Here is a 14850-nt window from a genome sequence, read left to right on the forward strand (position 1 = left end):
GTCTGTGTGTGTCTGTGTGTGTGTGTGTGTTTGTTCTCATTATGTGCTGCTCCTATTATTGCAGCTCTGTCCCCACACTGGAGCGTCGCACAGAGGAACGATGCAGCCGTTCATGAATGTTTTGACACGTCCCCTCCCTCCGCTGTGTCACCGGGATGAGCTTCCTCCTCGGTACAACACTTTCTACATACAAATACACAGAGCGCACACGTAACACACTTAAGCAATAACTCCGCTCTCCCCCCCCCTCTCTCTGCAGAGTTCTCTGGCAGCCTCGGGCCACAGCAGAGGCAATGAGGAATACCTTCATTTCACAGTCCAGCCTATTTTATTCAGTGAATATCCAGTGAGGGGGGGGGGGCTGCAACATGCTCACATCCATTCCACGTTCAGGTGCCTGGGAGCAGAGTGAGAGCAGCTCTGTGTTCGTGGGTTAGGAAACTGAAGCCGAGGTGAAAAACCTGGTGAAAGGCTTCGGTGTAACTCTTCAGGTCGGATGTTCATCAGTTTCTGTCCCTCACACGACCTGTGGCTGATTCCCAGCAGCCACGACAGTTAATCCTGCCTCCTTAGGTAGAATAAACACATTCAGATCATATATATATGATTTATTCACTCAGTTTTTATATATAAAATGTCTTTATACAATTTCACAACATGTATTTCTATAAATCTATCAAATTCATTCATAATCTAATTGAATATCAAATATTAAGATTTGTCTGTAGTATTATATTATTAAATAGTATTATAATTATATATATATATATATTATTTATTCATACAATAATGTATGTATCATTCATTTATACAATTTCTCATTTAGAGATGACGGATTGAAAGATTATCGTTTGGCGCTTCAGGCAGAGCGGTGGATTTCAAACCTGCTGTTAATTGGCCGGGTTCTCACATGTTTCTCTTGTTGCTGCACCAATCAACACCCTGCTCCTCTGCCCGATGACAAACGAGAGAATAACCGACTTAGTAGCAACATGCAGGGATAAAAAAGAAAAAACACCACCTCATCCTGAAGGATTTCTCTGTCAAACAGTCAAAAGAATCTCTGCTCAGAACCACTTCTGTTTGACCTCGATGGGAAACATGAGGAGGCCAAGGAGACTCTTCAGGGAAAAGACAACTGCAGCGTGAATCTACACTCGTTCAGTTTATTAAACAGACTCGACGCTGTGTGTCTGCAGTTCAAGTTATGTTTTTCATTTTGTACAGAAGAAAACACTTAACCATCAATCATCCAGAGGGGGAGACAACTAAACACCTGGTGGGTTCCGATTGGAATTTAATATGAAAGGGGAAAACAAGGAGAAAACTTTCAGCAGTTAAAATATTAATAATAGAATAGAAATGGGGAATTGAGCTGAGCAACAAGCCAAAGTAAATAGTATACAGACATATATATATATATATTGAGTTTCCTTGCACAGGTGGTTTGGGCATTTTTACTCACTTAAATTATGAATGTAATTGTAATCATGTCACAATCATAAAAAAGCTGTACATCGATCTACTGTGGTGAAACTACAAAGATCCGGAGCCATTTTGGATCTGCATTACCTCCTTTCCTTTCCAAAGGAGGGTCTGGTGTTTCCTTTGCTGAAGGAGATGACAAAGGAAGCACTGAGGCTCCTTTCCTTGCTCCCATCATGTCAACCACTTCCAGGCTTCAGGGTCAATCACTGAGATCAGAAACTTCCCGAGCAAAAGACGTCTGTCTGAAAACATCTTCAATCAGCCGCACTTCATCCGCTGTTGTGGCCAGAACAGCAGCACATGTCATTTCCTATTCTGTTCAAAAATTAAGCGCTCGGCAGACGGTGGCTACAGCCGACAGATCAAATCTGCTGTTTCCAAGGCAGGAGCCGCCTCCCACACACACCCCACCCCCTATCTGTTCTGTGTTAACCAGCAGCCTCTCACTTCCAGTCCCGTCGATGGGGAGGTCAGGAGTTTCCCACGAAAACATCAATAATCATCAGTGTTAATGAGAAGTAATGACTTAATAACTGTGGCTGATTCAAAAATGTTATTTAAGGATTGTTGAATTCATCCGAGCAACAGTTTAATGTCTTGGGTTTCTGAAATGTTTCAAAAATTCAAAAGTTAATGTGTTAAAACAAAAGGTGTCTTTGTTTTTCAATGACTTGCCTTTCCTCCAAAGTGTGAGATCAGACAATGGGCCCAGTGTTCATACTGGTGTGAAGCAGGAGGTGCAAAGATAGTGTGATTTTCTTCTTCTTTCGTCCACGTACACTTGTTGAATAGTATTTATTAATTTCATCTTTCTTCAGATGGAGAAGCACAACTCATCAGAGGTTCATACTAAGCATCTGCGGAGATAAGGGGTCTCATGGGTTATTATTGATGCCCTGTTCTCACCTGCTCATCCTGTGTTCCTCCTACAAAACTGTATTCAGGGATGGCAAGATTGCAAAATTAAATTGTACATATAACAAGCGCCTGTCCCAGGAGCTTGTGCCTTTAATTTGTGTTTGTGTCATTTTAAAGAAAATAATGTCTCGTGAGTTCCACAATAAAACAAGATGGTTTATCTACTGATTCCAGAATGTGTCTGTGTCTGTATGTGGAACGATTATCTCAGAACCCGTTCATCTTATCGACTTCACACTTGGCACGTGTATTCTTTAAGAGAGATTACCTTTCAATATATACACTACCATTCAAAAGTTTGGGGTCACCCAGACAATTTCGTGTTTTCCATGAAAACTCACACTTTTATTTATCAAACGAGTTGCAAAATGAATAGAAAATATAGTCAAGACATTGACAAGGTTAGAAATAATGATTTTTATTTGAAATATTAATTTTGTTCTTCAAACTTTGCTTTCATCAAAGAATGCTCCATTTGCAGCGATTCCAGCATTGCAGACCTTTGGCATTCTAGCTGTTAATTTGTTGAGGTAATCTGTAGAAATTTCACCCCGCTTCCTGAAGCACCTCCCACAAGTTGGATTGGCTTGATGGGCACTTCTTCGTATTACACGGTCAAGCTGCTCCCACAACAGCTCAATGGGGTTGAGATCTGATGACTGCGCTGGCCACTCCATTACAGACATCATACCAGCTGCCTGCTTCTTCCCTAAATAGTTCTTGCATAATTTGGAGGTGTGCTTTGGGTCATTGTCCTGTTGTAGGAGGAAATTGGCTCCAATCAAGCGCTGTCCACAGGGTACATGGCATGTTGCAAATTGGAGTGATAGCCTTCCTTATTTAAAATCCCTTTTACCTTGTACAAATCTCCCACTTTACCCAGCACCAAGCAGCCCCAGACCATCACATGACCTCCACCATGCTTGACAGATGGCGCCAGGCACTCTTCCAGCATCTTTTCACCTGTTCTCCGTCTCACAAATGTTCTTCTGTGTGATCCAAACACCTCAAACTTTGATTCGTCTGTCCATAACACTTTTTCCAATCTTCCTCTGTCCAATGTCTGTGTTCTTTTGCCCATATCAATCTTTTCTTTTATTGGCCAGTCTCAGATATGGCTTTTTCTTTGCCACTCTGCCTAGAAGGCCAGCATCCCGGAGTCGCCTCTTCACTGTAGACGTTGACACTGGCGTTTGCGGGTACCATTTAAAGAAGCTGCCAGTTGAGGACCTGTGAGGCGTCTATTTCTCAAACTAGAGACTCTAATATACTTGTCTTCTTGCTGAGTTGTGCACCGGGGCCTCCCACTTCTCTTTCTACTCTGGTTAGAGCCCGTTTGTGCTGTTCTCTGAAGGGAGTAGTACACTGCGTTGTAGGACATTTTCAGTTTCTTCGCAATTTCTCGCATGGAATAGCCTTCATTTCTAAGAACAAGAATAGACTGGAAGTTTCACATGAAAGTTCTCTTCTTCTGGCCATTTTGAGAGTATAATCGAACCCACAAATGTGATGCTCCAGATACTCAACTAGCTCAAAGGAAGGCCAGTTTTATAGCTTCTCTCACCAGCAAAACAGTTTTCAGCTGTGCTAACATGATTGCACAAGGGTTTTCAAGGGTTTTCTAATCATCCATTAGTCTTCTAAGGCGATTAGCAAACACAATGTACCATTAGAACACTGGAGTGATAGTTGCTGGAAATGGGCCTCTATACACCTATGTAGATATTTCATTAAAAACCAGACGTTTCCACCTAGAATAGTTATTTAACCACATTAACAATGTATAGAGTGTATTTCTGATTAATTTAATGTTATCTTCATTGAAAAAAACAGTGCTTTTCTTTGAAAAATAAGGACATTTCTAAGTGACCCCAAACTTTTGAACGGTAGTGTATATAATATAAACCTTGAATCACCAGAGCAGCCAGCGGTGGGGGGGGGGCAGCGTGGCTGCAGACTTTTGTTCTGCTTCTCTCCTCCTCAGTAAAGTGTGCACGGCTCGTTAGGCACCAGTGGCTCCGCTAAGTCCCTTTACGGACAAACATAATATTATGTTAATCCCATTGTCATATTGCTTATATTACTAATGCAACACAAGTTGGGTTTAGCAGCGGAAACAGACATCGACCCGTCTCTAGTTGGACAAGTCACCTCGACTCGTCTCTGCAGGAGTTCTCAGGGCAACTACAGATTTATAGTTCCAGTCGAAGACCGTGGGGCTCACAGATGAGATGGATGTTTCAATGACAGCAGTGAGGGCTGCAGGGACAACTTGACATTTGAGAGTTACCGTCTCAGTATCATCTTTTTTTAATACATAGATCGGGGAGAAAAAAAAGAAACACTTTCCAGACTAGCCCAGTAAAGAAGAAAGGCAAACTCAAATTAAATGTCAACGCGTGCCTTTTAGGCCTGTGCTAACGTTCTGAATTAAACCTTTTTATAAATGTCTTTTACTGCCAGGAGACAGTCAGTGGAAAAGCCAACGTGACCCGGTGGCCCCACACCAGCCGTTTCACCTGCAGTGACAGATGTTGTGTTTCTCTCCTCTGGCTCAACTTGTTCTGCTTTACCTCATGACGTCCCTTTGACCTTTCTACAACAGTGAGTTTGGATCTCAGAGCCTGTTTTCCTTCCTTCAGTATCCAGCCCAAGGACACGTCGGCACGCAGCTGGGGAAGACTGGGATCGAACCGCCGAGCTTCTGGTTAGAGGACGACCGCTCTACCTGCTCTACCAGTTAATGTATTACTATTATGATATATTACTTTTAATCTATATAAACTTTGGGTCGTGCCCACAGTCTGAAAAACTCCTGCAGCAACAGTCTCACTGCTGCCACAAATCACCTGGACCAGTGACACAGTGTTACTGGTGAAAAGCATGAACAGGTTTTCTTCCAGTGACCCCCCCGCCTCTGTGGAAAACCACAGCTGTGTTCATTAAGCTGCTTCTCACTCTGTCACTGCTCAGGTGAAATGTTGGATTTCTGTGTGATACGATGGATTTGATGAGAGAAAAGGTGGAGCAGCTGTGCACCCCCCCAAAACCCACTTAGTGTGCTGAAGCTGATGAGAATAAAAACATCCAGGGTTTGTTCTCACTCGTCGGGGGGGCTCTCTGCTTTTCAAATGGAAGCAGAGGCCGAGCTCGTCCTGTAATGTTATCTCCTGAGAACAATGAAACAAAGAAAGGGCTCAAGTTCCTTGTTTCAATATCTTGTGATGCTTTGTCTTTGTATATTTCGCTCGCCTCTCTCCTGGCATTTCAGAAGTTTGTCTTTTCTGTCTTTGGTTCAATTCCATTCTGTCCCGTTCAGTAAATCAATCGTCCGCTGAGAACACTTTCTGTTTGATTCAGTTTGTTTCAGTCAAATTAGAAATCAGCTCATGAAGATGTTGAAGGAATTCAAGGGAAAGACGAGAACACTACAACGTCGCAGTGAAATTGACCTTTGACCTTTTGGATATTACTTAATTCGACTAGACACACATTGGTATTTGACCTTTTACCAGCAAATTCTAATCAATTCATCCTTGAGTCCAAGAGGCGGTTCTGCCAAATTTGAGGCATAACTGAGATATCACATTCATGAGACTGTGACGAGTGTGACGTCTTTACGCGTCATCGTTTTATTTAAATGAATCAAGAACAGAACTGCACCACATCACACACTTTGCTTTTTCTCTTTTTCATTCAATGTTCGAGTCTATAATGAGTCTGTAACCTTTTTTCTCAAAAACCACTGAGATCCATTATGTTCTCAGGAGAAGCTACTTCACATCTTCAAGAGGGAAGTCATCAAGCAGCAGTGAGGACTCTACAGAACCCGTGAGGGCAAATATAATGTGAAAAACGACAGGTTCTATCATTTTACTTTTTCTTTACAGGGACAAATAAGCCTTCTCCAGCGAAAGCGCTCTTATTCAAATGAGTGGCAGATACATATGTCTCACCCGCAAAACAAATTAGCAGCACATCTATCTCTCATTCCTCGGTGAGACTCGGGAATGAGAGATGTACTCGGAGGGGAGGATATATTGAGATCAGCTGGCGGAGCTCTATAATTTATAGACTCACTGACTCAAGAGCCAACGCAATCATTTTTATGAGACTGATTCCAGCTATCTATTACCCCCCGAGCAAGCCGGTCCTGAGCAGTTTTTAAAGACTGTTTATGTGATAGATCTCCCGAACAGGGGAACGCCTCACAGGTTCAATAACCTGCTGGATGAGTTGTCGAGCATCCCGGGTGCTGACTCGCGGAGATGAGAGCTATCGGTGGCGCGCGCTGGCACAGTGATTGCAAACAATACTCGTCTCCCTGCCAGGGATTGGAAAAAGCTCGGATAAAAGGCGAGGCTGAGCGCGCCGCTCCGTACATATTGTACAGTTTCAAACACAAACGAAAAGTGAAAATGTTTTGAATTGTGTATTTTGTTTATCCAGACTCAAAGAAAAAGCTATCTTGAAGAGAATTCTTTATCATTTGATATTCTTCTGTCTCTTGACACGTCCGACATCAAACAGGATCCGAGCAGCGTTTCAACTCGGGAACACACGAACACGCCGTCTCTGTTGGCGTTTCGGATTTTAGACACTCACTTTTAAAGATGGAGGAGCTTCACATTAAACCTCACTGATGCTTCAGATGACAGCAGAAATTAAAATCCAAGACTTGCCTCATGACAGAGGTTGATTACAGCTTAGTCTCCATCAGCAGTGTCCTCATTACTTATCTGTAGAATCTGTCACTGCAGCAGCAACGTGAGAACTTTTCCCTGGTCAGAGCACATCAGTGCATAGACGCCGAATATATCCACAGACACAGAACACGCTCTAGTTTGAGGTGGTTTTCATCGACTGCATGACGGACGCTCCAGTGGATGTTTGCTCACTGAGCCGATGTACGACAGAGGAAATCGTTTAGCATCACTTGGTGTCTAAACTTTGCTTTAACTCAATTTGCAATCGATAAATATTGGCAGAACTGGATGAAATCCGCTCTCAAGAAAAAGTTCAAAAATTAAATAACTCGTTGACATGACGTGAAACTAGTTTATCTAATGAGATGTGTGCACGTGTGTGAACAAAGAAAACATGCAAACACCATCTCCTTTTCATAAACTGGTGTTTATTATTACTTTCCTGTGCGGTAAAGTAGAAATGATAATTACCATATTAGACATAATTAATTCGTAAAATAACAGGCCAATCAATCAGGGATTTAATTCATTAGGTCTGTGAGCTTTTTAAATTACTTAGATTGAAGCCCTCTTTAATTTCCCTGTTGTTTTATCCTTTATTTTTAAAGCACTTTGCAACTAAAGGTCCGTAAACCGGGGGTTTGAAATTTTGAAATATCTTCAACCTTGAAGCACGAAACATAAATATACAAACAACTGATTAAGGTCCTGTGTGCACAAATTTAGGGATGTTTCAAGTGTGGAAACATGGCCTTTGCATGTGCACCTGCCGTCACAGGCTGGTTGAGGCATGTAAATATGAACTAATAATAAAAAAACAATCCCCCTGGTCGGACTCCCACCTCAGGACGAGCCCTTTTGAGTCAGCGGGACCATTTACTGTGTCAGTCCCCTTCTCCCTGTCCTTGTTTCCCTTCTGTTCTTCACTCTGCTATGAAATAAAGACATGAAAATGCCCCGAAAAAATCATTTCAAAGAGAAACAATTTTCAAGCAACTACGCCAACAGCAGAAATCCTTCAGTGTGAGCAGAGAGACGGCACGTGGTCGATGTGTTTGTGAGAGAGAGAGATACAGAATCAATGCGCCGTGCACAGCTCTGCGATAATGTAAAGTTTTACCCATTTGTAAAATATAGAAAATCAATATGTGGCGGTCAATGTTTGATATTCTGGAGGGGCCACCACAGATAAATCAATGTAGCCTATAGGAAACACTGCAGGTGAAAATGGTCAGATTTCTAAATACCAGAACAATATTTGTTTCCTCTTGGTTGAATTCCCACCACAGATTTTCCTCTCAGGGCCGATGCGGCCTCGAAGGGACGAGCAGCGATCTCGTCCCCGGTGCAGAAACTGTACTCGAGACGGGTTTCAAGTGGCAGAACGTCTGGTTTTTATGAAAGACACAGTTTTGCCAACTGTTTCCAAGACTTTGTGTCACTTTAATTTTCAGTTCCCTGCTTTTTTGTCACTGGAGAACTTCAGCGATGTGACTATAAATGTCTGAGAGCGGGTGGGTGGTGGATCCAGTGGTACGCTCGCACTCAGAGGTATTTCATCTTGTCATCATGAAACAGGATCCTAAAATTGGTATTTCAAAAAAACAGACTCAGTCCTTTGCACTTACATAAATCACCGAGTGTCACTTTCACCAAACTCCCTGTTGAGATCCTCGCGGTGCAGCGTCAGTGTAAATCCACAGTGTTACAGCACAGCTTGGGAAGTGCGGCACGTTCTTTTACACAACCTCGTGCTCCCGTCACTGATGTGCACGCTAGGAGCGGAGCGCTGACACAGCTCCCTGCTTCCTCGACAATCCCAGTGTGTAGCTGAAATCTGCATGTGGGTGGACCTGACACTCGCGGGGGCCCCGCCGCCGACACCAGCCTCCAGCTGCCCGCCAGCCTTGTTAAACGCCGCTAGACCCCAGCAGCAAAGGCCCACGACAAATCTGGTGCCTCGTCCTAATTGGATTTCTTATCTTGGCGCGTGGCGTAAGGACACAGCCACAATGTGAAGAGGGGGGCATTTAAGAGGATAACAGAGAGACGTTAAGACCCCGGCGCGAGACGACAAGGGTCAGACATGAAGAGATTAGCGTTTTTTTTGGTGCAACACAGAGGAGTTTGGGTGTTTTTAATCCCGACCGTGATCCCTGCTTGTTTCACAGATTTCTGAAACACGTTTTGAAGGCAGTGTGCATCTGTAGTAGATGCTCCACACACAGTGTCACTCACCACGGTTATGATTTGGGAGTTTTTGTAACTGGCTGTGAATGCATCGAGCAGCCCTGCTCCGACCTGGCTCGTCTTTACCCAGAAGTAAGACTACAGGTACAACAGGGCTGCACACAGAGACTCAGAAAGAAGTCCTGTGGTAAGTAAGCACTCCTGCAAACCATCGGGGGTTCAGCCCACGGCAGCCCTCTAAGCAACGGAGCACGAGGTCGAATACTCTCAAAGAATTCAAGCTCTGTGTATTGTCACTGCCACAGAAAGCAAAGATCCCGAAACCATTTTGGCTCAGCAAAGAATCCAGAATATGTATCCAGGTGTCAACATGTGTCAGAACATCAAGCTGCAGTAAAGTGAATAAGGATTATTTAATGTTACGTCTGTTCACTTCCTCCTCGGCCTCTTTAAAACGTATATCGACACATGTGCTGCATGTGATGAACAATAAGAAACAAACCTCTCTCCAGCCCCTTGTGTGATTTCAGATTTCTGCCCCTGCTGCCTTTTGTCCTTGGACGCTAAAACAAGTCGTCTGTCTTTTCTAATTACCTTCATTGATCGTCCCTGTTTTATTCTCAAACTCCCAGACGACTGTCCTTGTCACCTTGACAGACTTCAAATCAAACCGATGAGTCCTCGGTCCTCGGTCTCGCAGGAACCAAGGTTTAACAGGAATCGAATAAAAGGCACACGTCTGGAAACTTGGTAAAACTCCCTCTTAGTGATGTGGTTTTATTAGCTACCGAGCACGAGCCCTCTAACTGGGTGATGCACCACAAAGTGTAGAGACACAATCTGTTGCTCACAGACAATGATATTAAAAAAATAAAATAAAAGCCAACATGATGGATGACCGTGTGCATGTTTTCTCTACGCTCTTACAAAAAGGAAAATCAATGGAGTCTCGGTGACCTTCTGACCGACACTGTTATTCACATTTATATCCATTATGTGATCCTCTGTTTCCTTTGTCTCGCTCAAAGGCCTCGAAAACACGTTTCCTCCGTCAGCGTCTCAGTACAAGAAGCATCAAGTCACTGTTTTCTGCCAAAGCTACAACCGTCCGTTCACATTAAATATGTCTGTGTTTGTGTCTTCGTGCTGGTTTCGAGTGGACTGGGATCAGTTTGACAGAGATGGTGCTTTTCATCTCTCTCCCTCATTCTGCTTGTATCTCTGACTCCAGGTCTGCAGGATCCAGATCTGACACCACTACTGTAACTACTGTTATCATAACTATTATTACCATATTATTCATTATCAGCATTATTATTATTATCATTACCTGGCGCTGATTTCATTGCTGCTGTTATATTAGTATTCATATTTTAATTATGACAACCAGTCTGACTGGTGCTGTTCCTGGTCCCTCCCTCCCCTCTCCCCCCAGCCAGTGGAGGCAGATGCCCCCCATGGTCATCCTTTATAGTACAGTAACATAAAAGCCTACATCAGGGAAGGCAGCAGCAACAATACTGGATAATGCTAAAAAAAATTGCGTAAACATCCATGAGAGTTTTCGGAGCATCTTCCTGCTTCAACCTTGACTTTTTTCGTATTTTGGGTCACTTCACTAAATAAATATATGGCAAAACTTTTGGCTTGTTTGCAATCTGCCTGCTCATCAGGCCAACCCTGCTTCCCCCCCCCCTCAAGGAGCAACATGCCGGTGTTCACAAATCACATTAATGAATCTATAATGGCCAAATCTACGTAAAGCATCAAATAAACCAGAATTATCATTTAAACCAGTTTAAATCAATCAGAGCTACATGTGTTCCTGGTGGTTTTTGTCTTTTTCCATCGAAACATGAGCTGAAAGTGAAAAACAGACAATTACAAACTGCCAATGACGTTGATGTTCATCATAGAGCTCTCAGCTGGATGCATCCCATAATGTACTGCAGTCAAAACAGTATTTTCGACTAGTATTGTTGGAAATGACTGCTCACAGTGTGCCTGCTCGTTCGGCTTTTTTTATTATGACAAACTATTATATAAACTATTATAATATAAAAGCTTTACGAATGTTCATAATATTACATTGTTGGTCTGTTCAGACTGTTCAGAGCCAAAAACCTGCAAAAAACACATCGTCGACTTCTGCAACGGACTCAAGCTCTCTTCAGATTTGCAGCCTGTGGCGCTTCCTTCACACGTTTAGGCTCCAGTTAGTGTGTCCTGCACTCTTGTGATTTAAAAATTCGTGCAACACTCAAGGCTCAAAATAGTCGATACATTCAGACGTCTGCAGACTTTATACACCAGGTTCCAACAAAGGCCCTAAATCAAAACACCTCATTTTAAAACACAAGCACCGCGGCTTTTTATGCCTTTTTTTTTTTTACGAGCATCCTAGTTTGTGGCTCACGTGAAATTTTATGGGCGGTTGGTGAAAACCAGCATCGAACTAACACTGAGCTACATCAGCAGCACGAAGACAGATGACAGATGAAGAGCCGCCTGGAGCTGCAGGGGGTCACAGAGAGGGACCCAGCATCAGGACCAGTGACGGCTCCTCAGCCACTGGACCCAGCATCAGGACCAGTGACGGCTCCTCAGCCACTGGACCCAGCATCAGGACCAGTGACGCCTCCTCAGCCACTGGACCCAGCATCAGGACCAGTGACGGCTCCTCAGCCACTGGACCCAGCATCAGGACCAGTGACGGCTCCTCAGCCACTGGACCCAGCATCAGGACCAGTGGCGGCTCCTCAGCCACTGGACCCAGCATCAGGACCAGTGACGCTCCTCGGGGACCGAGGCTCCTCAGCCACTGGACCCAGCATCAGGACCAGTGACGGCTCCTCAGCCACTGGACCCAGCATCAGGACCAGTGACGGCTCCTCAGCCACTGGACCCAGCATCAGGACCAGTGGCGGCTCCTCAGCCACTGGACCCAGCATCAGGACCAGTGACGGCTCCTCAGCCACTGGACCCAGCATCAGGACCAGTGACGGCTCCTCAGCCACTGGACCCAGCATCAGGACCAGTGACGGCTCCTCAGCCACTGGACCCAGCATCAGGACCAGTGACGCCTCCTCAGCCACTGGACCCAGCATCAGGACCAGTGACGGCTCCTCAGCCACTGGACCCAGCATCAGGACCAGTGACGCCTCCTCAGCCACTGGACCCAGCATCAGGACCAGTGACGGCTCCTCAGCCACGAGAAGGAGCAGAGCAGCAGTTTCTCATTCGACCAAGAAAATAAAAAACTAAAAAACATCACGGATCCTATTAACCAATTTCATATTTTCCCCTCATCTTTCATCCCAAGTCAAACTCCAGTAATAAATTCAGCCTTGTGTTCCAGAATTGCTTGCCAGTGGGTTGGGCGGTGGGGTGGGGGGTGGGGGGGAAGAGGATCGATGCATTTGCCCCCAAGCTGAATTTCTCTGGTGGGACATCGAGGTTGAAAAGTGATGTGAAGCAGAATCGATCCCACTGTTGAGTCACACACACACACACACACACACACACACACACACACACACAAAGAGAGAGGGTGTGCGGCTCATATGCACGCACACACACGCACACACTGCATTAGAAGCACACACACACACACACATGCATTCCACACTCCCTCCTCCCAGGTTTAGGTGCACTATATGAAGACAATGCGGATGTTGCATTGGACGTTTCTCGGTCGTGACTGAGACAAAAAGCGATGGTTTCAAATCCATCACCTGTCCGCTCACCTGTTCACATGCACTGAACACACACGCGCACACACTCCACCATGTTTAACGCCATGTATTCATTGTGACAACAGGTTGGGAATCGGGATGATCTCATGGCAAAGTTGAGCAAAGTGATGCGCCATCAGAAGCACGCAGGCAGCCTTACTGGTGTGTGATGGTGCAGGGTTTCACATATGATCCCAAACCATTAAGCACATGGAGGAGGCACACGGACACCAGTCAGAGCTGTGATGGAAGAGAGACTCTGTAGTTTTCTGCTCAGTCCACACACACACACACACACACACACGTTATAATAACGAGGAGAACGACGTGATGTGAATGAAATCTGGCCACTGCGCCAGTTTGTGCCTCCTCATCCATCATCCAACACATCTGCACTGGACTTTCAGCTGCTGGACTCAGGCTCCGTGTTAACCTTCATGTCGAAATGAATCCGCTTCACACGGGAGCTGTAACTTCCCAACAACAGGGGCTGAGGCTGTGACCATCCACAGACCATCTCCAAAGCGCTGCGCGTCAATGCGCATACCCGTGCACCGAAGCTCACAGCGAAGTTTGGAGCTGCTTCAGATGCTGCCGACACAGATTCAGTCACAGAAAACACGGATAAGTTCCTCACAGCGGGAGGAATCGATCTCAAACCCTACCTTGATGGTCTTGGTGGACTGGCATTTGACCTGATGCGACACGGAGGCGGTTTGGTTCATCTTGGGACGCCGACACAAACACTCCTTCTATCCCAGCGACACGCAGCAGCAGCAGCGGAGGGAGGAAACACGGCGCGCTCCTCCTGGTCCTCTGCAGCTTCTGATGCTCCTTGTTGTCGCTCTTTGTTCGGTGTGAGGCGCGCAACCGCATCTGACAGCAGCCACTGCCCGTGCGTCGCGCGGCGCACGGCGCGATGTATGGAGGCTTGTGCGCAAAACGACCGGTGGTGATGGGGTAACCAGGGGCGACCGATTTCTGAATGGGGTGTCCGGAGGAGAGTAAAAAAAAAACTCCAGGTATGACGAGGTCCGTGTCTGTGCCAGAGGTCCCACCACAGCCCAGCCTCCTTTTTAAATACCTTCACATGCACAAGCATCACACGCACATACACTGACCATAGATACAGCACCTGGAACCAGATCAAATACCTGCGCATTTATCTCTTCAACCATCAACCAGATTTTATTTGTGTAGCTCATAGTCACAAATCACAATTTGAGTGACAGTCCTCAACCCAGAGTGAGGGAAAACTACCAAATAAACCTCAGAGAGTCGCATGTGAAGGATCTCTCTCCCAGAACTGACAGCACATCAACAATATAACAATATTAACATGTTCATGACAAAAGACAACATAAATGAAGAGGAGTATCAATGTCAGACAGAAACGAAGGGAGCAGTAAAGACAGTAGTTATAGAGGCATGGTCAGTAATAGTAGTAAATGTGTGTAAGCATATTGTATATCTAATCAATCTATAGTTTGCAATCAGAATTCACAGTCAGCTTCCACCAGGTCCACAATGTGGCCGCAGCAGCAGGTCCTGGAATCTGCAGCGATAAAGCACAAGGTCTCCGGGGAAGAAGTCGAGTCAGGAACATGTAGTGATGAGACATTAATGTAACGAAGACGAAGAGGAGGGGGGAGAAGCTCCATGTGTCATCTGGGCCGATAGACGACATGGGCATCCTCCAAACAACTATTAAATAGAACAAGTAGACACAGAAACCTTTGGAAACACACAAACAGAACAATGTATTAGTAATTAGGACTGTAATAACCTGCAAGGAAGGCCCAGGGCCAAATAAG

At 45.0% G+C, this 14850-nt stretch overlaps 1 protein-coding gene across 1 annotated transcript in view; it reads right to left on the reverse strand.

The window, feature by feature from the left end:
* LOC118120567 (inactive dipeptidyl peptidase 10) overlaps positions 1-13949 on the reverse strand; it is a 142303-nt gene extending 128354 nt beyond the window's left edge. Inside the window, exon 1 of the mRNA XM_035175653.2 lies at positions 13702-13949. Within this exon, the coding sequence (XP_035031544.2) occupies positions 13702-13761 (60 nt within the window). The 5' untranslated portion in view covers positions 13762-13949. The remainder of the gene's footprint in view (positions 1-13701) is intronic.
* Between the last annotated feature and the right edge of the window lie 901 nt (positions 13950-14850).

This window comes from Hippoglossus stenolepis, chromosome 13, assembly GCF_022539355.2.
Source record: "Hippoglossus stenolepis isolate QCI-W04-F060 chromosome 13, HSTE1.2, whole genome shotgun sequence".
NCBI lineage: Eukaryota > Metazoa > Chordata > Actinopteri > Pleuronectiformes > Pleuronectidae > Hippoglossus > Hippoglossus stenolepis.